Genomic DNA, 26,003 nt, shown 5'->3' with positions numbered 1-26,003 from the left:
CCAATAACATATTAATTAAGGTCAAATGATGCACCATGTTGCTCTTAGCACTGAAATGGGAACTAAGATTCATTTAATATTTCTATAGATTTTTCTAGAACTACTGAGGTCGATGAGAGCCAACTGCATCCCTTATACACAAGGCTTAAATCACATGTTTAATCTGTGAAGCACTATGACCAGTTCGGATGTCTACTTTCATTTTTACACTTCTGTTTCACATTTACAAATTTAATTACAGTCTCCAACAAAAAAGGAGAGGGAAAAAGCCACACCCTCCTGTCTCTTTGGAATATACAGCTGTACACTAAACTTTAACACTGAAGTGCCTGATTTAATGTGGACACAGTTCTGAGCAAAGTATTACAGTATGTTAAAACGTTTCGCTAACCTGTTGAACACACTTGGAGTCGGACTGTGATCTCGGTCCCTTTCCCGGTCTCTGGTACGTTCTCGATCTCTGTCTCGGTCCCGGTCCCGGTCCCGATCCCGGTCTCGGGATCTCTCTCTCTCACGCTCCCTATCCTTCTCTCTTCGTGCATAATAGTCCCACTGCTTGCTGGTGTCCATAAGGCTAGACCACGAAGGAGCAGAACCTGCAAGGTGCGGAAAGGTGACTAAAGAAAGAGATGCTGGTATTAGAAAGAACAAAATCAGATACCATACGAAAACTGTAATACTATTTATGCTTGAAAGCACAGATGTTTGTTAGCCTCCTCCAGTGACATTTTCCAATCACAAAAAAGTTTTTTTCTCTCACAAAAAAGTTAATTATGAGCAAACTGCCATTTTCTCATGATGCTAATAAAGGCCTCTGCCACTCATTTATATATTTGTTATGAAGATGTACAGAACCAGGATATATACCACAAAGAATGTCTAAATTTCTAGAAAAAAAATATATTGTACAAAGTTTTGCTGAAAGAATCTGACTTTATGTGGTCAAATGTGGAACAAAAACCCAGTAACAACCAAGAAACAGAACTGCCTTTGAAACACAATGGTTCTGGAAATACAATTCAGAAAAACAAGGAGAAAGGATACTTCCGACTTCGTATTTAGATGCTAGTATTTTTGTATATGTTTTGTTCCTTAAAATAACTGTATTTGAAGTATAACATGTTGGCTAATCCCAGTCTTCTTATTTAGTAGTTCATATTCTACATTGTGCTTTGCCATACTTTTTTGATTACAGAATATAATAGTAACTTTAGAATTCTCTTCAATAAAATCATTTTGAGGGGGAGAAATGACATTTCCACTTACTTTCTAATCAATGCTCAGCACAGTCACTATTACTATCAGAACATACTACAGTTTCAGTAAATGAAGTATATTTTTTGTCTTCAACTAAAAGACGATACACTCACAGAATAAATAGATGGGAAAGAAGTCACAACACCACACTGTCTCACAACCTTTTTAGGTAACAGTGGGAGAGAAGAAGGGACATGCATCTCCACTGCATTCTGCCAACTTGGATATAAACTACTAGTCTCAATGGTCCAATTGTTCTCTCCTGCGTTGCCCCTCCAGAAGCCCCTGGATGCATCCTGTGAACCCGAGGGTGGTAGCATTAAACTGGAAACAGCACTCTCTAGTGGACTTGAGCACAGAGGTCAGGAATTCCCATCTCTGCCTATCTGCTTTGCTAGCAAAGAATTGTACAGTTATCAATAACTTACTGGAGCTCTCTTTCATAAGCTATAAAATCAGAACAATATTCACCTGACTGCAGGGTGTTGCAAAGAGAAATTAATAGTATAATTAATATAAGCACCCACTGAGCAACGTAAAGTACTGCTGCTGCATTCAACATTGCCAAACCTTAAAGCCAATGGATTCTCAAGACAGCTGTGTTCCAACTGCCTTGCCTACAATGTCTGGGGTATGCCTGCCCCAGAAAGCTTTGGCAGAAGCTTAAGACAGTGGTTTGCCAAGAGTTTAAAAGAGGAATACAAAAGACGTTTTGAGCAGGCAGTGGAGAAGGAAAGAGTACTTCATTGTTAATAAACATTTTCATTGAAAAACATTACAATTCTTCAAAAAAAAGCATTTATACAATGCTTTGCTTCTAACAAAATGCTTGACAATGTTTGATTTCAGGCCTACAGGGAAAACAAGGAGTTAACGTAAAAAAAAAAAAAAAAAAAAAAAAAGCCTAACACAATAGTATGTTGTTCATTATACTGCCAAAAAACTGAAATTCTTCTAAGGAAAGCAGCCAGAAATAGCAAAAAAGCAGCTGGACTTTAAAGACTGCTAATTTCCTTGACTTGCCGTTATGTCAACAACATACGTATGGTCTACAAGACTTGAATACACTGGCTGACAGAATATTCTGATCTAAATTGTGAGCTTAAGTTTACTTTAAACACATACTACAAAACAAATTATTTTTATTAATAGCAGCATAGACTTCTAAGCTGAATTTTGGTCACTCCCTCACATCTGCAGTAGTTCTCATTAGACAGAAGTATGTCATTTCCATCTCAGTAGCCTGAAATAAACAACTTATTTGTTACTCTGAAAAATACAGCAATTTTTATACATAGATTTTCATCTGTAATTATTCTCAGTATTCCAGATAGTTTAAGAAAATTTACTTTCTAATATGAATTGCTATTTATTGTGTTTACTGTATGGGATGAAGTAATTTTTAGTATCTCTTCACAAATTTTACGATTCTTCTAATAACCTTCACACTAAGAAAGTGATTTCCAACATAATGTAGTGCTGATTTTACTTTTCAAAAAGGAAGAGAGGAAACTTTCAATAGTCCATAGTGATGGAGACGTAAGCCCTGTTTTGGGGATTGAAAATTTGAAGCTACGTGGTTTCACAAAATATTGGCAAACTATTAATGTATCCTTTTTGCCTCAAAAATACTTCCTCTGGAATTGTTTTTATACTGCTAAATTTGTTGTATGTTTTCAGGACATAAAGAACATTTAGAGCACAGAATGAAGAAACGCTTCACGGAAAATTCTATGATTCTAAAAGCAAACAAGCATACAATACAAGTTGCTTCACTGGCAGACCCAAAGCAGTGGCATATGTTGACAGCTTAATAAAAGTTCGTAAGGCTAAGGTATTGCTGAATCACAAATGGACTTAAAAACAAGTTCAAGAAACTGCATTCGATGCATACAAAGACAAAATCGATATTCTTGATGCTATAAATTAAGAATACTCTTTTACCATGCGACATTCTCAACAGACTTGCCATTGGAAATATGCCTGATACCAAGGCATGAGATGGGCAATTTGAATAGGCAGAAGAAAGGCTGCTGTGTCTTGATTAAGATTGGTATTTTTGCAGTGTATGTTCATCTTCCTCCGGAATTTTGACAAAGTCATCAAACATACTGACTGGCAAAGATGATGAAGAGTTGGCAATTCGTTTTTATCATCTAAAGCAAGAAGTGCACAATCCTAGCAATTCTTAATTATAATTATCATCTGCATCCTACTGCACCACTAAACCTTCAATTTACCTATCTGACCCATTGGGAGCACTGGTATAATATAATGAATTCATACGGATTTGGGATCACATTGTGAGATAAGTACTTCAGGGTAGAAGATGGTGGCCAGGAAAACGTCTTGCACTAAGCATTTACTTGCAACAGCAATTAACTGCCGAAGTACCTTTACACATCCAAAACCACACACATCAGACAGTTTAGAAATGAGTAATTTGCTTCGTATAGCAAATACAGAAACTGCTTTTGCCACAGTAGGGTTGCCAGATACATGGCGAAGATAGAAACAGGCTGAGGAGGATTAAGAAGTCTATAACAAGATGTATTTCTCGTCCCTACACAATGGCAAAAAGAGCAGCAGAAATGAAGAAAAAGGCAAAGATTTAAAGCTTGTCTAAATAGTGTATTTTATAAAATCAAATACAGTAATTCCAGATTATTATACTAGATTATATTATACTAATTTTGTATACCCTTATATCCAGGAAAGTGCCCCCCCTCAATTAGTTTAATCCAGTATTATTTCAATATTACTACTTCAATAAGCATCCAAGCACAAGAGCTAAGGCACTGTTTCCTGTAAAAGCCCCTGACTTTCTAATGTACTACAGATACTTGCTGGTATCAGCTGCCAAATTCTGCAGCAAGATGTCTCCCTTACTCCCATTAGAATCTTTGTTGAGGAAGGGACCTACCATAACCAAAGATTATTTTTAGGAAGATTAAGATGAGACAGAGAAGATGTTTAGTTAGAATTAACTGTTGACTTTAGTTGTGCTATTTTTCTACCTCTTGTCAAAGGCACTTAATAATGGTAGAAATATATTTTTACATAATCTCATAAACTCATCAGGAACATACTGTTTCTCATGAAGATCTTCTCATTAAAGGGATACACCATATTTAAGGTACTACACTTCTCAGAAATACTGAGTACTTCTCATTTAAAATTACAATTTTAAGTCCTAAAACTCTTAAGTACTTAATAAAACAAGTGGTACAGTCAACACACTTTTCACTTTGATTAACCTCTCACATAAAATGCAGTAAATGCTAATACTATATAGTATTTTAAACTCAAGAAACAGTATGATATTCTACATACCTGTGAGGAGCTGGCTAATATCTCAATATAATTAAACAGTCCTCATTTCAAGTTGAAGATGTTACTAAACACACCTGATGACTTTACACTTCTAAAAAATTCTGTTTCTTCTATAAATTTGTATGACCTTATGAGAAGAGATATGAAGGAAGGAGAAATACGGGAAGGAATGAAACACTCGTCTCCTAAGCAATAAAGCAAAAGCTCATGATTGAAACATCCAGATGTTCTAGCAAGACTAAAGAATCCTAGGCAACATTCTGAAGTTGTTAAATCAAGTAAACCAAGGTCCCCTGTTTTCTCAGACAGGGTCCAAAGGTTCAGAACACTACTAATGCCATGTAGATTTTAAGACAAAATGACTCTAGTAAAAATCAGGAAACACACAGAAACAGTTCAGACTAGACTAGTGTAATACACCTAAGGGAAACCGCAGTTAAAGTAAACCGATACAGTACCAGAACGTGTAATGCCAACACTCTAGTCTCTGCAACCTAGACTGCAGAAATTAAAATCCATTATACCTATTTATTTTATCCCTATCTTTCTGCAACGATTGAGATCAGCTCCAAAGCTCGCTCTTTAATGGGCACTATATACAAACAGTAAGAAATTGCGGATGGCATGCTTCTGTAACCTTGCTTCTGCTGGCGACCAAACAAAAAACATTCAGCGCAGTGATACAGATCACATCCGTAGGTCTTCAAAAAAACAAAACAAAACAAAAACAGAAATCAAACTAAACTCTCAGTTTTGTCCAATATTATAAAGGAAAAGAAAATGTATACAGCACACAAAACAAGTGTTTTATTGGGTGAAAAAAACAAACACCATCATCACTCCCCAAACACAACGTTACCTCTAGAAAATGCTCGGGGGGGGGGGGGGGGGGGGGGGGGGCAGGGAGAAGAGGAAGAAAAGGAAATCCCCTAATGGATAACAGTTCTAATCTCAGAGGGAAAAAAAAGACCCAAGTGAATCACAACAACCTGATAAAGAACCTATAAAAGAAAGAGCATTACATGCTACTCTAATTATCTCGACTAGCTGACTTAATACCCACTGGTCACCCCTCTCAACCAGGGAACGTGTCTACCCTGCCCCACTGGAACAGCTGTCACTACAGCATACTTCAGAGGGAAGGAGAGGAGAAAATATCCAGAAAATTCCTTAACACACAAAAGAAATTAAGGTTTGGATGCACATATTCTGATCAAATCCCCAGATCAAATGGGATTAGTCTGTATTTCTAGAAAAGATCTAGCCATCTTGTTATCTTATCACAGTGCCAATAATACAATAGGAACTTAACCCACAAGCTTTTGATTTATAAAATCACAACTGTTTTCTCTCATGAAAAACTCTGACTAGTATCTATTATCTGCTGTGTTGAAAGTAACAAACAAACAACTCCCCCTCCCAACACAAATCTGTTGCCCTCTCAGAACCAGATGTTCCTCCAACTTTTTAGTAGCCTTCTTCTCTTGTACTGCTTGGTCTCCATAACCACACATAGGCAAACATCCATTTTCACCCTTGCCCCAGAATTTGCAAATCCAATGTTGGCATGATCATGATAGCTACTGTATTTTGTATATGGGTATCACATCACATCTGAAGGTTAGCAAAAAAGGTGGAAATATTCTTATGTTCCTGCTACAACATGAAAGTATAGCAAATTCTAATAAAAGAGGTTCCAAAGTGAAAAACATCTTGAATCAGAGGCTATATATTAGATGAAATGGGCATACTAATGCCTGTAAGAAAGACTGCTTTCTCACATGACACTGCACGGTTTTAGCTGATAAAACTTCAACAAAGTATTTGCCTGGGTATATTAGTTGCCTGCCCCAGGTTTAATTTTTGCTATTGACTTGCGCAAACATAGCTCATTTACTTCTGAAGGAGTAAAGCAGTTGTTTGCCCTAAGAGTTCTTTAAAATATGTGAGAGACTATGCATGGAAGTGAACACTTAAGCGATGAAAACCATTCTGATGTCAATGAACCATTTACTACTGCATAAACTGCCCCAAATTCAGGAAATAAGTTATTCAAAAATCTTACTTTGTAAGTCTTCTCTACAGATTTATGAACATTTAAGAGACATTATGTGAACATTTGATCTGTGCTGAACATCATGCACCTCAGATGTGGACAGAACTTTTATATTTGCTCCTTACAGCAGCCAGGCTCCAAATGAACAAAGAGCAGGGAGGCAGAAAAATCAGCTGGGAGAAAAGGCACTGGGCATGAAGCTGCGTAAGACTTAAGCACAGCTACTGACTGGCAAAACAGGTGTTTCATGTTCCCCTTTGGGCTATGTCAAAAAGCACCTGACATTTTAGTACTGTCATCTCTCTTTTGGCTCAAGTAGCAGAGCTGCATGCTAGATAACCGGCTGCTAGATTCTGTCGATGTCCATTTGACTCCACATAAAGCAATTTCTTTTTCAGTTCACTTTTACTGTGAAACTAGATGTTGACATTTTTCAGCTGCAGATTTTGCCCATAATGTTAACCAAGAAAGACAAAGAGACTTTTGCAGTCTGCTAAATAAACAAAACAATAGTATTTACTAACAGCTGTTAAATTTACAACAGCAGGTATCTAGTCATAGTGACAGGCAATGAGCTTTCATAATAAATTGCTGGAAAGATCTGTTTATACTCTCAGCTAAAATCCTTGCAAGTATTTCAATCAATTTGATAGAGCACTAATAAAAATTTTCAAAGCCAGTAAACTCACTCACCACTGCCATATGAAAATGCACGAACAGAGCGACTGTCATAGCCAGAGGAATGTCCACTGTTGAAAACAAAACACAGGTAAAATTCAGGTTTACCATTAAGGCTACTTGCATTAGCAGATACATACCTTTTATTTTATTCCTCAGAATTCTTATCACCACATAAATAAATCTGCTTAGATACTTTCTAACTCCTTCATTTCAAGCATCACTAATTAAGAAAGCAGTCTCTCAACACAAGTATGTTGAATTCATACTTTAATACAGAAGTTAAAAATAACATTCTCTCAAAATTTTTTAAAGTTTAGAACAAAACATCTATGCCTTGGAAATCAATACTAACTGTGAACTATTCTATTGTATTTTTCACTGATTTTCTATTTCAAATGTTGCTCATTTCATATGAAGTTTTTGCACTGATTTTGAACTTAATTTCCAATTGCCTGGAAATGCACGTATTTGTGAATGAAGCCATTCTCATTCTTTCTGTTAAAAAGTAGGTAAGTGAGCTATTTAAGAACAGCTGGACTTCAAATGTGCAGTTCTATAAATAAACTATTAAATTAACTACATATTTCCAAGGCTGACTTCTTTCAATGGTAGCCAACTCAAGTAGGTAAAAAACAGAAAGGTTAAAATGGATGATATGAGCATAGGATATAATTCAAACACGTATAATTCTTTGACAAGTTTTATCACTTCCTACATAACTTGAATATATTATCTTTGCCATGTTTAACTTCAGTGTTATTTTTGCTGTTGAAGGCAGCATTACATTAAAATGTTACATTACATTTAAAAAGTTTTGGATTAGTTTAGTTTATAAACAAAAGAAAAAACTGGCTAATGAAAGACCAGTGTAGTATCTCAGCATTTAAAAGATATTTACCAGAAATGTAGTTCCAAGGTTCTACAATTAACTTGATAAAGACTTTTTTCACTTTGTATTCTGGAAAAATAGAGTGACTACTGCTTAACTGTCAGAAGCAATGGTCACTCATAGCAACTGTCATCATATAATAATGAAATAACTTTCATCCACATCAAATGTATCCCACCTCGTTGTTTTCTGAATTAAATCAGATGAGGATTTTCTCAGAGATTTACCATCATCATCCTGTAGCAAGTATGTTAACAGAATTTGCAATTTCAAAGGAACAAATATGTACACCTTCCTCCAGTAAAGTCAAAAGGTCTGGCAAGAGGCTTCTATCGTCTTAAGTGAGCTAGCTGCCCTAGTTTTGGCCTAACACAAAATATAATTACTTTTCGAGGGCTGCTGGCTACTCGGCATTGCAAAAACAAGAATACAAATTTGGATTCTGCGAAACTCTGGCATTTCCTATAGCCTATGAAGGCTTGAGTCTGTGGCCAACATGTTTATTTACGTTTGCAGAAAAGGATGTTTTAGTTGATAACTATAAAATTCACTTAAATAAGTCTTAAAACAGCTTAGGAACATTTTAACAATCTTTAGCTTAACTTTGTTCTTAAGTCTTGGCATTGATACTGTTTCATCACTCAACAAAACTAGTAAGTGGTAAACTACTCAGAAGAAAATATTAAGTGTAAAATGCAATTGAGACTAGCAGCACTTGCAGAAAATGATTGTAAAAATCTGAAGTCATCTCCTCAGCTCTAATAAAATCCATAGAATACCAAGTAGTGCAAGAGTGCTTACTAGTACCTATTTTATTTCTGTTACAAAATACTGATATATTGCTTTGTAAAGATTTCAAAACAAATAATCACCTTTCTATCGTGGGTATGAGGGAAGGTGGAGGACCGCCAGGTGGGGGTGGAAAGCCTGTAATAATTAATCAAGGAGGAAAGAGAGGGGGAAAAAAACCCAAACATGTAAAAACTAGGCAAGGCAAACAATGGCAAATATATTCCATATATTTTCAATGATTCAGATCAAATACTTCAGCAGTCTTGAAACAGGCAAGAATTGAGAAGCATAAGAAAATTCTTGATCAGCTACTAATACAACAGTGGTCACACTGTTCTGCATAACTATGAAAGGAATGGAAGGAAGAAGAGGAAGCGTGCACCTTCTAAAGACCAATTAAGAGCATTATTTTTTTTCTGCCTTGCATCAAAATAACTGTGCCTATGTCTACACATACCATTTTGTATTTATGAACTTTTATCTGTATATAAATAAAAGGAAGTTGATAATTTGCACATCAATTAAATCTAATTAAAAAAATAGAATTTAATTTAGCCAATTGTAAAAAAAATAAATAAAAAGATAAGAAAAGAAAAAAAAGAAAAGAAAAGAAAAAGAAAAATCTAGTTAGGTTTACCTGGTGGTGGTACTGTTATTGGTATACCTAAAAAGACAACAAATAATGTATCAGTTATAATAAATATTTGTGCCTGTTATCTATCGTTTCTAAAATCATATTAAGGTATCACAACATATAAAATCAAGAAAAATAGTAACTTATTGTATCTCCAGATTAAGAACGCACAGTACTCCCAGCTGTTAAGATTCTATGCAAGCCCTGTGATATCTGGCTTTTTTTTCAAGTTCCAATCCTTCAGAATCTTATTTCATTAGAAACAAAAATGACAAAGAATGATTCCTGCTCTCAAGATTAGAAGTAAATCCATAACCCTAAGATGTTAAGCATTAAGAATGAAAATAACATACCATCAAATATATTCGGTTTATCTTAAATTCCATTACTAGGTGAAAAGAAATATAATTGACCTCTGACCTTTTAAGGCTTAGTATAAGAAATACTAAGTCCACATGGACAAAGTATGCTGGCAAAAAGAAGCATTACAGATTTTTCCCTAAATGCTACACCATACTGCAATTAATCATTCAATTGCTATTTGGAGGCAAAAAAAGCTCAGGACCCCATTCTCTTGCAAAAAATTAAGAAGGGCACATCCTTTACTGCAAACACATCCAAAAATCATTCTAACTCTGTTGGCTTTCTTCTTTGCTCATTTTTCAAGCAGAAGAAGAAACCTTACTTTCAGGTCAGCAGTTCTAATCACTTATGGTAAACTCCCTCAAACTCCTTAAAAACATCCCTCAGCTACCATTACTGTACCAGATTCAAGTACTTTATGTAAGTGAGCTCTGAAATGAAATGCAACGAAGCCTACAAAACCCTCCAAGGTGCTCTGGACCAGGTTTAAGACCAAGATACACAAGATAGCCTGCTTAACTTCCCATACATTTTAGTGGCATTTATGCATCTGAACAGAAGAGCCCAAATACCTTCGTAGAGCTTGACAATTATGCTTATTAACCACACAGGTTACTCCTCTCAAAACTCATGGAAGTTTTCCCCTTCTTCAACAGAAACAAAAGAAAAGATTTTGCAGGATACAGAATCAAGGAGTACTAAGCACAGAATATTCAAACTCAAATCCCTAAAATTCAGCTGAGAGTACAATTCCAATTTCTTCCACTGAGAAAAGAATTACAGAAGTTATCTCATTTGAAAGATGAAATACTTTTCTGTGGCATATCAAAATAGATTTAAGTGTTGCAATGTTAGGCATGCAACTTAAAAACTATAGTTTGAAAAATCATATGAAAATCATATGCGTTACTCTATATAGGTGAGTATTTTGCTTAATTGAACTTCAGTGTCCTACAACCAAACCATACCAATGAGGTATGGCTTTCCACTGAAAAGATAACATTATACCAATACAAGAGAAGATTTACAGACAATTCCCTGATCATTAAGAAAAAGAAAGAACAAGCAAGATCTGCCTTAGAAATTGTACTTACAAGTGAGTAATAGTTTAATTTTTCACAATACTCCAACCATTATCTTCTAGAACATTATATATTTACATTTTAAAAATATGAAAGGCCCGAAGAAATGATGAGTAGTTTGACATTTGTCCCATTTATGCCTATTTCAGTAAGTGAACCTTGCAATTTCTGATGTAGGTAACTAAAATGTAATCTTTTATATCAACAAACTCACAAGCAGCTTGTCTTCCTCCTCAACATAGTCAAAAAAGCCCTACTCTGCATTAACTCAAGTATGACAGCAGCAAACAGACAAGCTGGAAGAGTAGGTTGACAGAGTGGTAACAGCCAAGAGACTTGCAAAAATCACTCCATCTCTGATCCCTCTCAGGCCTCATCATCAAGAAGAAAAACTTAAAGCACCTTCTTCCAAGGAGTACTTAAACTCTGGAACTAAAAATAACAGCCCTACTAGACACTACAAATCACCACTGAATAGAAATCATGATTTTACGGCAAATCAAAATCTTCCCATCCCTCCAAACTTTCCTTGTTATAATGATTATGAAGGGCCCAGTGCCACTTCTCTTAGAAATAACTTGCCACTCTACCTCACTATCAGCAGACCCTCCACTCTGCAGATACAGGTTTAATTTCCTTTCAGAGATGGCTTAGTTGTTACGAATCTAATTAAAGGCTTATTAACCTAGTGCATAAAAAAAGTATTTGAAGTATGACATCATCAGCCAATTACTTCTGAGTGAAGGAAAAGCAAAACAAAACTGATTCATTCCTTGGAACGTATACACTAAATTTGATTATCAATCCAAGGAGACGATTTAGTACAGATTCCGTCTCTAGGACACACCACAGTGCCACGAAGATACACCCAGCCTAAACTGAAATATTCTGACTGGTATATCAAAAGCAATCCAAACGGCACTAGTGCAGCATTTTACTGTGGCTTATTTACACTCCACATAATGTGCTCAGAATCGCTTTGAGGACACTGTATACCTACTTAACTCAAGACTGGTGAATATTTACCAAATATCAAGTAGATTTTCCTAAAGGGAAGCAACACCACATGTGCTATCCTTGTGAGCAAAGAGTCAAACTAAGTTGCTGTAGCTTAACATACCAGAAGTTAGCTGAACTGTGTAATAGCCCCTTGCAATGTAATATAACTCAGCTTGGTGTAAAAACTTCTTTCATCACAGGCTAAGCTGAGTCAAATTATCTCTCATTTATCACAAGCTAAGAAGTATACAGACTGCTGAGCCTCAGCAGATGTATGAATGTACTAGCTAAGTCCTAGTATCTTAATAAAAGGTCTACAAAGTTAAACTTCCCAAAACTATACAACAGAAGTTTAATGCTTCAGAGTATCTTTTTTTTTTTTTTAAGCATCACAAATACGTGTCACGTTTAAACTATGTTCTTAAACCAAAATACATGAAACGACTTTTCAAGTCTGTAAAACAGAAGCATTCTCACTACTCTTTAGACTTAAGTTACTGCAACATAGTAAAAAAACAAAGAACAACACAGTTTTACTATAGCCAATTACAGTGATTTCCTAGTAGCATTTCAGAGTTTGCTGCGTTTGGCCCTCTGAATAATTCCAGAACTCATTCCTCTAAAAAGATCTGAATCACAAGAGTGAATGAATTCAGAACAGGAGACAAAACTTCAAAGCAGGATCCTTTTTCAAAGGGGCTTTTGGAGGATGTTTTATATTTGGAATACTTAAATTTTCTGGCAAGTAGTCCCAATTTAATACTGCGTAACAGTGGGTTTTTTTCCTTCCCCTCCAATGAACCTAGGAGGGATGGCAGATTCTATTTTAGGAATAGCTTTGAAGATAAAGAGCTGGCAACAGCACAATTAAAACACAGGTCTGAAGAAACCAAATCCACAGCTCTTAATCGTTATTTTCAAATCTACTTGAAGCACGGAAGGATGTTGAAGGAGACTTTCTGGACAAGTGTATGTCATAAACCTGTCTGCAAGTCACAAGACTAAAGCCAAACCTGCTTGCTAGATCTTTAACACATGTGCATTTTTTTTCCCCCACCCTTAAGCTCAACAGGTGAGGAGTTTCCTAAGAACACTGCAATACACCTAAATGACATCACTGCACTAAGTGTGTTCATGGGAGGGAAATTCTGTCAGGCTTTTAATAATACACAACATAGATCTCTAACAAAGCTATAATCAAGACAGTAACTACTTTCTAACAAATTGCAATATACTGCATACATCATTTTATCAGAAACATTTTAATACAGTTTAAAACCATAGTTAACTCTGGTGTTAAGTCCGCCTCCTTCCTGCCCCCGAAACAGTAAAGAAACTTCAATTAAGTGCCCGAGCAGTACCACATTCTCTCTATAGATACCCTATTTTTACATTTATGCATATAAACTTGGAAGAGAGCATGGAATGATTTAATTTTTAGATCCCTTCCGCTTCTCTTTGCGAGGCTGCACCATTTTGTGCATGATGGCCACTGATGAAAGCCAGAGTTTGCTGGCCAGCAGGAGCAGATAGTTTTAAAATCAACTGCAATGGAAGAAACTTCTTCCCTGAGAAGATTTAAACTGTAAAGGCCTACCAAAAGGCACTGCACTGAAAGAATAATGTCACTTCCTTGTTCGTAGGTAAGAGTATTAACAGATACTTTTAAAAGATTGCCTATGCAAACAGAAAAGATTTCAGAGCAAGGCAAGAAAAAAGTCTCTTATATAATTAAGTCTTCTATTTTCCTACTCTGATACTCCTCAAAGTTTCTGCATCTGTTTCCGTTTCTCACTGACCGTTCTCTTTCATTCCTTCATTGCTCCTTTTTAATCTAATTCTTTAAGATGGTAACACTCACGTAACTGCACTATTTGTACAAATGTCGAGGACACTGCCCCTTTTTAATAAATATGGGTAAACTTCAAACCAGATTGAACAATGAGAACAAGCCTCCAAGAGCTTTGATTCCTCTAAGCTTCACAGGTACAGGAAGCTGGATCAAAACAGCAGGTGCTACTAAGATCTGACCGAAAGGCTGCAGCACAAATGCAATTTGAGAACTCGCACACACTTCGAAGGGAAGGCAGAATTAAAGCCTCAGTTGGTGCCTGGACCTTACACACCAAAGAATCTAAATTCAGCACAAATTCATAGTAAACCAACTTTCTTAGTGCAAACTTTGGAACAGTTTGTTAACATGTACCTCCCAACAGCATTAACAGTAGCTGAATCACAAAAAGCAGCTTCTCACTTCAGGTATTTTCAAGGGCATGAGACTTGACACTTAGTCTTTAGGTAATTATTTACTAATTGTGACTATTCTCACTGAGAAAGCAAAGACAGAAGTTGCTGTTTCTGCCATCCAGATATACTTATGAAAATACCGGAACAGAAAATTCTGAAATTCTACCCACATAGTCAAATGTGCAAAGAATATATTTCTTGAATTCACAATCATCAAACACCACTCTCTCATTTCCCATATTCTGCATAATACAGGACATTTACCTGGTGGGGGAATCAGAGGTGGAGCAGTACTGACAGTTGGAGGGGGTGGGAGGAAAGGAGGTGGTGGAAGGTGGGTAGGTGGAGCTCCTGGAGGGAAAAATGGAGGTGGCTTGGTAAAATTGTCTACTTCAGGATTAGATCGTTCTGAAAGAACCTGTAAAATATCAAACTATAGTTACAATTGCTATGTAAAAAGGGTAGCACATAGGTTTCCTCTCTTTCCAGTTATTATATCAGGAAAGCATTACTTATGCACCTAAAGAGCCATATTCAGATACTGTAAGTTACACCTACATCCCTACGTTCAGCATGTACTCCCTAGGTACCTTTAAGGGCCCAGGAACAGCCAGTAAGAAACAACAAACACAAGATTTTATAGGGAATATAGGCCAGCTGAATACAGACTAAAACACTATCTTAGATTTACATGTAAAGTAAAATATCTTTTTAAAAAATAAAAAAACAGTATGAAAAACGTGAAAAATCCAAATAATCTGAATTACTTGATTAAACACTAAGAAGCTCAGTTGAAAAAAAAAAAAAACATGCTGCAACGTTTTAACTACAAACACTTCAATTACGATCTTCATGGTTTACTCTTAACCTAAATTGGCATGGAAATGCAGTAAGAGCACCAAGCAACTGTAATTCTTCTCCATAGATATGTCAGAAAAGAAAGATTACATTCAACCTTAATGTGTTAGTTTTTTCTTCCAAGTACCATAAAGACGAAGCCCATAAAGATTAATCTTGTAATTTATGGCAAAGTAATGCAACTTTATAAAAAATGTACTATCAACTATTGATTCCTTCAAGATTTTTTTAATGCATTCTTAAACCGCGAGTGAAGACATTTTCATTTTCAGCATTACTGTCCAGCTGAGGTAAGAGATGAAAGGATATTCAGTTTAAGTATCTATCTTTGTCTAGTAGAGCCAGTACTGTCTCCTAGGTTGTAAGCCTGTACTATTGATCATTTCCTTTCAGTAAGCAGTGCACCAAAATATGTATCTTTTGCAAACTCATCAACTATTTCGTCTAATTTATTTAACTGTCACAACTTTCTTCCTGAAATTAAATCTTCTTCTGTATTTCTCACTCACACACATTACAGTGTTTTAATCAGAAGTTAAGGTGAAAGGAAAAAAAAGCCTATTAGTCAAAGACAGTGTGTAAATCTGCATATAAAACCTGTATGTTGCTGTTTTCATTAGCACGCCGCCTTCCTTCCACCCTGCTGATAGTGATGGTCTGTCCAATCACATCTATCGTGCCAGATAATCGCCTGTAACACAGGACAAAGCAGAATCAGTAACAAGCAGCATTAAAAAAATCTGTGGCACACACAGTAATGTAAGTCTATAAGCTCTTTCTCCTGTATAAAGATAAAACCACAAAGTTGCTGAAGAACATTAAACACAATAAATTTCCTGAAATACACCAAGTGTGTAGAACTAAACAAAGCAGCAGTAAAGATTTGTGGAGGATGAAGGGTGACTGTTTCCACATTCTGTTTTCATCCCCTTAAAGGAAGTAAATCTACATTTTTGCAATTGATGAAAGCAAACATAAGGAATAATACAATGAGTTTACCAATAAGCTTTAAAAGGATATATTAAATGGGACTTCTACAAAAATATAAATAGTGAAATAGTTATACTAACCATTAAATACAAATTTAAAATTGCAGAAACCACACTGGAAGACTCCATGGAAGAATGAAAGAGGACAAGGTAAGTGAGGAGACAAATACATGTCAGCCAATGTCAATGTGCATACTATAGATATTGCAGCACATATTGAACAAATCACCCATCATCCTTACCAACTTGGAATATACAGTCTTAATACCAACCAAAGTACTTGAAACTACTAGAAATTGATTCTCTTCTTAGATTAATACCTTGCCTCCAACTCAGAGGATCTTTGACCAGCCACTCATGCTTCTAATCCTCCATACCCCAAAGCATGAAATACCTCTCAAACAGCTCCAAAACATCTGTACAGCTAAACAAAACTAACAGTAGAATAGAAAAAAGACTCACCTCAGATTCCCTTACAACCCAATCAGACAATATAAGAATGTAATGTAAATTAAAAACAACTATAATAGATCAGACCAAAGGTCTATCTAGTCCAGTAAACTTTCTTAAGAATAGCTAGTAACAAGATTTTCATGGAAAGACAACGAAAAGAAGTGACACATACACACAGTCTTTCCCTCCCAGTTTCTGCCCATCAAACATTTAGGGACTTCCTCTATTTAATAACCCTGATGAATATTAACATGTCTGATCCTTTTTGAAGACACTTGTACATAATTTTACCTTCTATGATGAATTTTGGTAACGTGTTCTACGTAAAAGTACCTCTCCTCACCTGTTTCATCTGTTTTTTGCCTGCCAATCTCATTTGCTGACCTACAGTCCCCATGTTAAGGAAAATAATGAAGAAGCATTCCCTTTTCTCTAGCACCAAAATATTCTTGGATTACTGCTGACCTCTGTTGTATCTCTTCTCAGAGAGACTAGTCTCCATCTCACCTCATACAGAAGTGTATAACATACATTATTCGTATTTTTTTTTGTGGACTCTTTCTATTCATACTGTATTGTTGCTAATGTGACACGAACTGAACCACAGAGAATATTCAACTCAAAATGCCTTGTGGCTTTATGTGCTCTTGTGAAAAATATTGTATTCCTATGTAAATATAAACATGTTAAAAATCTGTACCACGTTATAACACTACGAATTCTTTAATAATTCTCTCTCTCTTTTTTTTTTAATATATATACACGATGATCCCTCTTCTTTCCTCAAGTTGAGGCAACAAGCTGTAATTTTTTATTGAGGTCTCCATAGCAAAGAACTAATCAGAGCAAAGTTTCATAATCAGCTTTATAATCTTATATTACCAACTTCATTTTCTCACTGGCACTAACCTTGTTCAGATTCTCACACCTGAATGAAATACGGCATACTCTCCTTATAGCCCCAGAGAAAACGCACTGCCTACATCAGACAGACTAGAGTTGCAAGTACAGATTCAGAGCTGTTACTAGTTATTTCAAAAACTATGATGTAAAATAATTAAGATAGGAAAACTGTTGAAAACAGGCTTTTATTTATCTATTCATAAAATGATTCTGATTACTTTCATCACAGCTTTAATTCTGTCCAATACGCATATTTTTTTCTAACAATCTGTTTCACTGTCTTGTTTTAAGGCCCTCTTCAAAAGCATTCCCACAAAATATAATGCTCCAGTAAAGCAAGGAAGATTAAGCATCATGAAGGGCTGTTATTTCTATTTCAGAGAGTCTACCTACAGTTTTGTTCCCACATTCTAAAAGAAAAAAACATTGATTTGTAGTAAGGGAAAGGCAAGATTTCCTATGAATGCACTATACAGAAAGGCTGAAGTGATTACAGCAATCCCATTCCATTATGGATGCCAATAAACACGTGAAAACGCTTCACACTGTAACTTCATTTTCCCCTTCAGAGCATGAGTCCAAAGACCTTATACCCACTTTCTGGCTCAGAGCAAGCACCGCCTTGTCCTCATTATATCTTTACAAAGTGATAAAGCTACAGAAAGAAACTCAAGAATTTTTGGCCATCTCTTCTTGTCATTCTTTTCTTATGGGAAAGAGTTGCCAGAAAAGTACCATAATTCTTACTAAAATAGGTAATTGTAACAATTACTACAAAAAAAGTTAATGAAGTATATATAGATGATAGGAATCAAACCAAAGAAAATGGAATACAAGAACTATACTATAGAAAAGCAATACTTCACTAACAATTATTAAAATACAAGTAAGTGAAACTAAGAAGAGCTCAAGGAACAAAAAAGAAACCAGGAGTAGTTCAGAAAGCAAGCGAGTCAGGAAACCTGTGAACATTTATTAATATACTCTAGACTGAACCCTCTTGTCTAGACGACTGTATCTGAAGGTGCATACAGCTTAATTCAGTTAATTTTGATTTGAAGAATGGCAAGCTATTCAGAAAAACACAATCTAGAATTTAAATTTTCAATTATAACATTCACAATACCTGGCAAGTTATTCTAGCCTATGCTGGAGTTAATGGGTAAATTTCAAGTCTGAATGCATTATGCTTTTGCTTCTACATCAGTGAATCTATTAAGCTTATGCTTGTCAGATTGGGTATTCCTACTATAAAATTCCTAACTCCCATGCATGTACTCACATAGACTGTTAAGAGAGGTGTCTAAGTCCCAAAGAGCATCTGAGATCTTTGCTACATAGTCAACTGCAATATCACTAACCAAATCTCTAAAATTAACTTTTTTTGGATTATTTTTTTCCCTTATCATGGCTGAATAATGCTACATAGAGCGAACACATGATGGCATTTCATGGGAAAATACTAGGTAGAACTACTAAAATGTAAAGTATAATCAAGCTCTCAAAATCTTCAATAAGTCAAACACATGAACGTATTGAAAATAGAATAGGATTCCAGGTGGCAGAACAGAAAACTATGTCACAAGGATCTGAATGGCAACTATTAAAACTAAAACCTGGTATCTGTGACACTGGAAGTATAATTTTGAAGACGGAAAGAATCAAAAGTAGGGAACTTTCCTGTTTGCAGCCCCAAAACAGATGAAACCTAGAAACCTAGCTTTATAGAGAAGTTGTAACTCTACTATTCTGATATAGATCAAACAAAATCTGCCTGCTCTAAGGTCCACAGTTTCTTGAAAAAGGTTAAAAAGTAGGATTCATTTAAGTCAACTGCATGAGAGAATGAAGTATAAAATTACCTTATTAACAGATCAGAAAACAAGACGTGCATCTGTGTTGTTCCAATAAAGGAAACAATCGTGGAGGAAAGTGGTAATATTTACCAATAGCAAGATACATAACAAAAATGAAAGAACGACTGGGAAAAGCTTTCAGGAAATTTCACAAGAGAAACCCAAGCGAAAGAAAACAGACTTCTAGTTTTTAGATGACGAGTTCCCAATTTTTTTTGTCTGGTAGACTACCAACCACAGTAATATAAAGAACAAGGAGAGCTGGAAGGTGGGACCAGCACCACGTTCTGCCAGACTGATAGCTCTGACCCCAATTGCTCAAATACCTCGAGTCCAACGCAGCCTGAAAAAGGCACAGTAGGCACTAGACCATCAAGAATCAATTAGATTTTCCAGAGATAATCTTCTGTCTAACATCCCGTCCTAAAAATTTGGACCTCTAGAATCTAACAGCCTAAATCCAGGAAAAAAACCTCTACTACTCTAATTACTTATCATGTTTTATAATAGTATCTCAATTACTGTTCTGAACAGATGCCAAAAAAGATTCAATTTCTTCAATGAGGGATGAGTCCAGGAACTTGCAGTCAAGCCTTGAAGTCAACAAATTCTCTTTTTCCCTGAGAATGCAATAAGGATTTCATTACATCCTCTATCAGAAGAGTTTGAGATTGAAAGAAAGGCATACGTTCTCTTGCAAATGGAGCACCAGATGGTATCTCTGTACAAAATATAACCTTCGCTAAAGCAAAAGACGCATCTAAGTGTCCAATATTTAACAATTCAGCAGTTTTATAAGAGACAAATCTGAATTAAGTCATAGCAAGTTAGTGCACGGGGAAATTTCAAAGACACTCCAACCCCACCACCATTCTCTAGTGTTCGGAAATAAATCAGACATTACTATGTTTCTGTCTCAGTGCTGTCTGCAAGGGAAGGAGAGGGCTTGGTTTGTCCTTTATACACTGAGGGTACCTGGGATACAGATGCATTCCCAATGGACACCCCCAAATATACTGCATGTGTGGGATGCATGTGAACCCAGAACAGAGTTTGTACAGCGTACAGCTTGAAAGGAGCATTCCAGCAACTCAGTGAATGATTTTGCTCTAATTATAGAATGCTTATTTCTAAGCTATTCACACTACAGAAACTACCCTCCACGGAGATGAATTCAAAAAGTTATCTCACACGGCAAGCTGAATTTAAATCTAGGTTCTACAGAGCAGAGGGGAAAAAATAAAATAAAATCAATTACATTCCAAATTCATAACTGTAGAAATCACTCTCCACTACAAGAATATGAACAACGACCTGTTTTCTGAAAAACAGATTCTCATAAAAAGCCTAACTACCAGATGCCACATTTATTCACTAGACCGCCAAACTAAAAATCACAGAATTATAATATTCTTTAGAAATGTCTATTTAAAATGTTCCTATATTCCTACTTTTCTTGTTTTTGCATCTTTACGCTTTGTCATACTCTTGAGTACATCCTCAACTTTGCTGAGCTCCGTTACTGCTTACTGATGGATGTAACTAAAAAGCAAACAAATCTTAACACAGAAATTCAGATTTTGTTATGATATGTGTGATATTTCTTCAAAATAATTTAAGATCTATCTGAATATGCCATATGAGCAATAATTAAGTTTCTATCTCCTAAGCTAAAGCCTCCATATTCCCAATGAGCAGTATTCTTGTTCCACCTCAGAGAACTTACTTATTTCGTGGAGAAGAATTTTTAACTGGCAGGACATCATATAGAAGTATCTACTGTGCTCAAGTTATGTGCAAAATTATTTTAGTGCTTGCTTTCAAACAAAAAAGGCAAAAAAATACTATCTGTTCTCAGACTTCCAATTAAAGGGAAATATGTGCTGCAATATCTACGTGTAAAATCATCCAGGAAGTGATGTGGCAGTCCTGACTAGTAAATGAGGAATTAAAATGCTAAATTAGGATCATGTCCTCTTTTTTTTTTTCTTACCTTAATTCGGGTGATTCGGCCCTCCTATATCGCTCCTGCCACTTTCCGATGCCTGAACTGGCTTTTCTGGAGGCAGTGCTTGTCTGTGACTGAGAAGAGGCGCTGTTTCTGGTGAGATAAATTGTCTAGGTCTTTCTTTTCTTGTGCCTCTATCTTTCCTGCTCTTTGAGTTCCTCTCCTCACCAACCCCCACACCAATGCCACTATACCCACCTGCCTCAGTTTTCCCTCCCTTCTACTGAATATATCAACTGCTGCGAGAAACAGAGAAGTCCACAGCTACATGAAAAATGTTCCTAACAATTTCACAGCAATAATGCTATGGCAAACGCCTCACAGCATAAAAGTAATTGTTTTAAATTTTCAAAGAGTTGGATTGCTGAAAAATCTCTACCCAGCTAAAAAGATCTGTTTAGGTAAAGAAGAAAAAATAAAGTCCCATAAAATATTGACTGGTTATGAAGAAATTAGTAGTAAGTTTTTCACATACAGAAGAAACTAGCTGCATTCTGGAGATATCATTTAACTAGAAGCACGTAACACACAGTGAAGTAGTATTTACTGAACTAAGCTCAGCCTTCTCAATGCACTTTTTTCGTTCAGAATCTCTTCTCACAGCCCAGTGGAAATACCTTTCTCCTTTACACAAGAACTTATGTTAAGCTAGTGCATCCAAAAGAGCAGATACTAAATAAGGAACAAAGTTAGCTTTGCTATTTTAACAACCTGTAACTACAATATTCACAATAAATGTATAGAAAATAATCTATAACAACCACCAAAACTCTCAAGTGGTACAACTGGATATGTATCAATTTTTTTCCTCTTCATCTATGCAACAGAACAAATTGATTTGGCCTCCCATTCTTTCAGATAGCAAAAACTGGGGAAATCCATGTAGAGAATTAAAAAATCTCAAGTTTCTCAGGAAAAATCCTCCAATTAACCACCTTTATACTTTGTACTTCTAGAAGTCAAAAGATGGTCACTTATACTTAAGATTGCTAACTTCACGCAGAGGAAAAAAAAGTAGGAAGTAAAGAAGAGACATGGTAAGAGATACTTATCGTAGCTAAAGCTTGTACTGTGCAAAGGTTTGACCTTATTCTCACTACATATACAAATCTATGAAATCCACTTTTATCTACAACCTTAAGCTGAACTACATTTTAATACCTCAGTCATTAATTCCTTTCTAAAGTATTTTAAAACTTCCCTGTCCAATAACAAGATGTATGCAGAACTGAAATTCTATAAATTCTATGAAATTTTATCTGTTCTAAACACAGATTTTGAATCATTACCCTGTGAGCAGTAGTTTGGATTTTGAGAACTGTTTGAGAACAGAATGACAACTAGAAGCAATTCAGAAAACAAAAATAAAAATTAGAGGATTTGAAAAAAATTTAGAAGATTTGTATTATGTCTTAGACAAAAAAAAGGCAAGTAGAACTAAAATCTACTAAAAACACATTATAATCTGACAGCTAAGAAAGGAATTTAGGCCATTATGAGGAAATTACCTAGGCATGTCAGAAAAGAAAAATACCAGCGCAAGTTTTTTTTTCCAAGAGAAATGTATTTGGGTGTTAAAGACTCTTAAAGGACGCAATAAATGAATGTGAGGTGCCTGTGAGTTGTCAGAGATAATTAGAAATGAAGCACAAAAAAACAAATCATAGATACAAATCTTAAACTGTTGGTGACGAAAGCAAGCAACCTGCTATACTTCCCTTGTCACAATCTATAACGGAATCTTTTTTGATTTTCACAAAAGTAAAACTCTTAAGCACAATCACTTGTTAACTAGAGTAAAGCAGAAGCATGGACTCATTCTAAGCCAAATGTAGGGTCTCAAAAAGCTTAGAAATAAAGCACAGAAGTTGTTAAAAGTCTGGGGCTGAGGGAGTGAGGTGAAGAGACACTGGCAGGGAAGTCATTCTACCCATTTCAAAGAAAGTACAGTAAAATATTCAAACGTGGAAAAGTAAAAGCTACCTTGCTGGAAAGAGACTTGTTTGCAGCAATCCTTTGGATTGCTGAAGTTGTAACTATCTGCTTCAGTTTTATTTAATTGATAAGGTGTATTAACTAACGCGCACATCTACAAAGTAGGATACACTAGCTACAGACGTTTTGTTGGCCCATGCAATTCTAAACAGATAACATGGTTTTATGCATCAACACCTATATTTTTTTTATATATATATATATGTATATGCTATATACATATATATACACACACACACACACATATATATATATATAGTTATAGCTGCCTTATGATTTGAGCCTGTTGTTTTTTCTCCTCCTTCTTCCTACTTTCTCTTCTATAAACAAGCAAGAAGATAGCACAGCATTCATGCGTAAAGGTGACTGAAGACTAAAAATGATTAGAATCATGCTTCCTCTCAGTTCTACCTATTACAGAAATATGGTCTACTCTTTCCCATGGAAATCATGAACTTCAAATACATAGAGGTAACAGTATAAAAAAAAGTTTGGTCTTAAGTTACAACTGTCTAACTGACCTGTTTGTTGGAATTCCTGATTTGAATAAGGCAGGAGGAGATGTGAAATCAGCTTTGGTCGACTGCACTGCCAATTCTTTCTCCAGATTTCCAGTTCTGCCCTGCTGTACCTTCAAAATAATTTTTTATCATTAGTTTAACCTCAAAAGTATTGTAACTCCAAACACTCAACACAGCACATAGCCAGAGCAGAAAGAAAGTTAAATTTTAATTAGATTTAAAGATGTCTAACAAGTCTGCTACCCAACAACAAACCACAAAACAAGAAAATTAACACATTCTCTTATTGACCATAAGATCAATTAACCACTTAATTTTTAAGTCATACCAGGAACAGTCAACACAGTCTGGATTATGAAAACTTTTTCATTAGTTCAGATTAGATACTTCAAAAACTTAATGCAGATTCTGAAGCACTCCAGAATTCCAGAGACACATTACTAAAGCTATGCAAGACCTTTGCTGCAAATATTTCAAATACTGCTCGATTTCAGCAGCACACTATATATGCAGGAAAAACTACTTACATGGTTTAGTATTAAAAACAATTCAGAACTGACTCAGTTTTTAAAGACTCTCTGACTGTACTATTCACATAGCAACACAGCACTCTTCAAAGCATATTTCCAGAAAAGCATCATCCCAAGTAGAAACAGCAGCAACGGGGAAAAAAAATCAAAATATTTTCAGGTGAATAGCCAAAAACGCAGTGGTCAGTAAGACAGCTCAAATCCCAGCATTTCAAACTGAAGAGGAACAGTGTTTTAACTACACAAAAAAAAATTCTAAAATCATAAAAGCAATTTCCATTTATTTAACTCGCATATTTGGATATCAGGGATTTTAGGTAACAAAGAGTTTCATAATTAGCAATACATGCAAATTAGTATATAGGAATCTAGCCAGCTTAATAATGGTATTACATCATATAGGCTCTGCTCTCACAGATTCCTATAGGTAAGTTAACTATTAAGCTTTTGCAGAATCTCACCAATAATCATACACATCTCTTTCCCACATCCATAAAAGACCAACTGCGAGTAACTAGTTAAGAGTTCTTAAAAATTAAACTTCAAGAAGTTTGAAAAATATTTAATACCAAGAAGAAGAGGATTTTAAGGATTTATCTGAAAAATCTGTAAAACCTCAATTGATTAATAAGTAACTGAAAAACAGAGGAGACAAAAGCAAGTTCTTGCCAATCATAGAAGACTCATCTAAACATACACATAAATGACATACGACTTTTAGTATTTCAGAAGAGCTGAGAAATTCATTAACAAAAGTATAAAATAAACCAATTACATGTACACTCCTCCCCTTCATTCATAAAAAAGGTGACAAACTTACTTTCAAAAACATAAGAATCTGTACTGATTGATCACTGGATTCTCATCACCTCTGCCAGAGTCAACAAAAGACTGAAAAGGGGGAAGTATTGGTTTGGAATACTTATCCTTCTACCTTCAAGAAAATAGTTCAAAAAGTTTGAGCTGATAGTGACCAGCTACAAAGGGAGAATCATAAATTTCACTGTCCAACGTCTCATTAACACTATTACTGTGGAAAATCAGGAAGGAAAAAAGCCCTGGGAACTTCTGTTCTTGCTAAGTCAAAGAAAAGAAAGTAAAAACTACTGGATACCCCCTCAACCAGCATAATAAGAGGAAACAAATCATACCAAAAATACCTGGCTACAACTGACTCTTCTGTTACAGAAGCATACAGAAGAAAGCCACAAATAGTTCTGAGCTGGTTTAATGAGTGTTCAAGAACAAAACTGACAATATATTGAAAATAGGCAAAATAAATAACCCTTGTATTTTAAATTCAACTTCAGTATCAAACAACAGAGTAATTTTAAAAAATGAGAGGTTGAAAACAATATTCAACTCTAAAGCTGTCATACAGATTTTCCTGCTTTGTGCAAATCAACATTCCTAATGAAAAAAATATATATACTTGATTTATTGCCATCTAATCCCAAATAGACAGTGAAAAAATTAAAGATTGATTTTCACATCTCAGAGTTGCCAAGGATAAGTGTTACAAAACAAAATGCAAGAGCTACAAAGGCCACAGGAAAA

General features: G+C 35.5%; 1 protein-coding gene across 7 annotated transcripts in view; it reads right to left on the bottom strand.

Moving 5' to 3' along the window:
* FIP1L1 (factor interacting with PAPOLA and CPSF1) overlaps positions 1-26,003 on the bottom strand; it is a 44,297-nt gene that overhangs the window by 7,016 nt on the left and 11,278 nt on the right. For 2 of the 7 annotated variants that reach the window (XM_062575558.1, XM_062575562.1), the window contains 8 exons: positions 23,917-24,026; positions 21,386-21,493; positions 15,789-15,882; positions 14,598-14,751; positions 9,646-9,672; positions 9,089-9,143; positions 7,340-7,395; positions 392-617 (listed from right to left, as the gene is read on the bottom strand). In XM_062575558.1, the coding sequence (XP_062431542.1) occupies positions 392-617; positions 7,340-7,395; positions 9,089-9,143; positions 9,646-9,672; positions 14,598-14,751; positions 15,789-15,882; positions 21,386-21,493; positions 23,917-24,026 (830 nt within the window). The remainder of the gene's footprint in view (positions 1-391; positions 618-7,339; positions 7,396-9,088; positions 9,144-9,645; positions 9,673-14,597; positions 14,752-15,788; positions 15,883-21,385; positions 21,494-23,916; positions 24,027-26,003) is intronic. The other 5 variants (XM_062575563.1, XM_062575564.1, XM_062575560.1 and 2 more) reach the window with 4 other exon arrangements.

The sequence above is a fragment of the Rhea pennata genome, chromosome 4, assembly GCF_028389875.1.
Source record: "Rhea pennata isolate bPtePen1 chromosome 4, bPtePen1.pri, whole genome shotgun sequence".
NCBI classification, from domain to species: domain Eukaryota; kingdom Metazoa; phylum Chordata; class Aves; order Rheiformes; family Rheidae; genus Rhea; species Rhea pennata.
The sequence above is the reverse complement of the archived record's forward strand: the minus strand, read 5'-3'. Positions and strand labels throughout refer to the sequence as shown.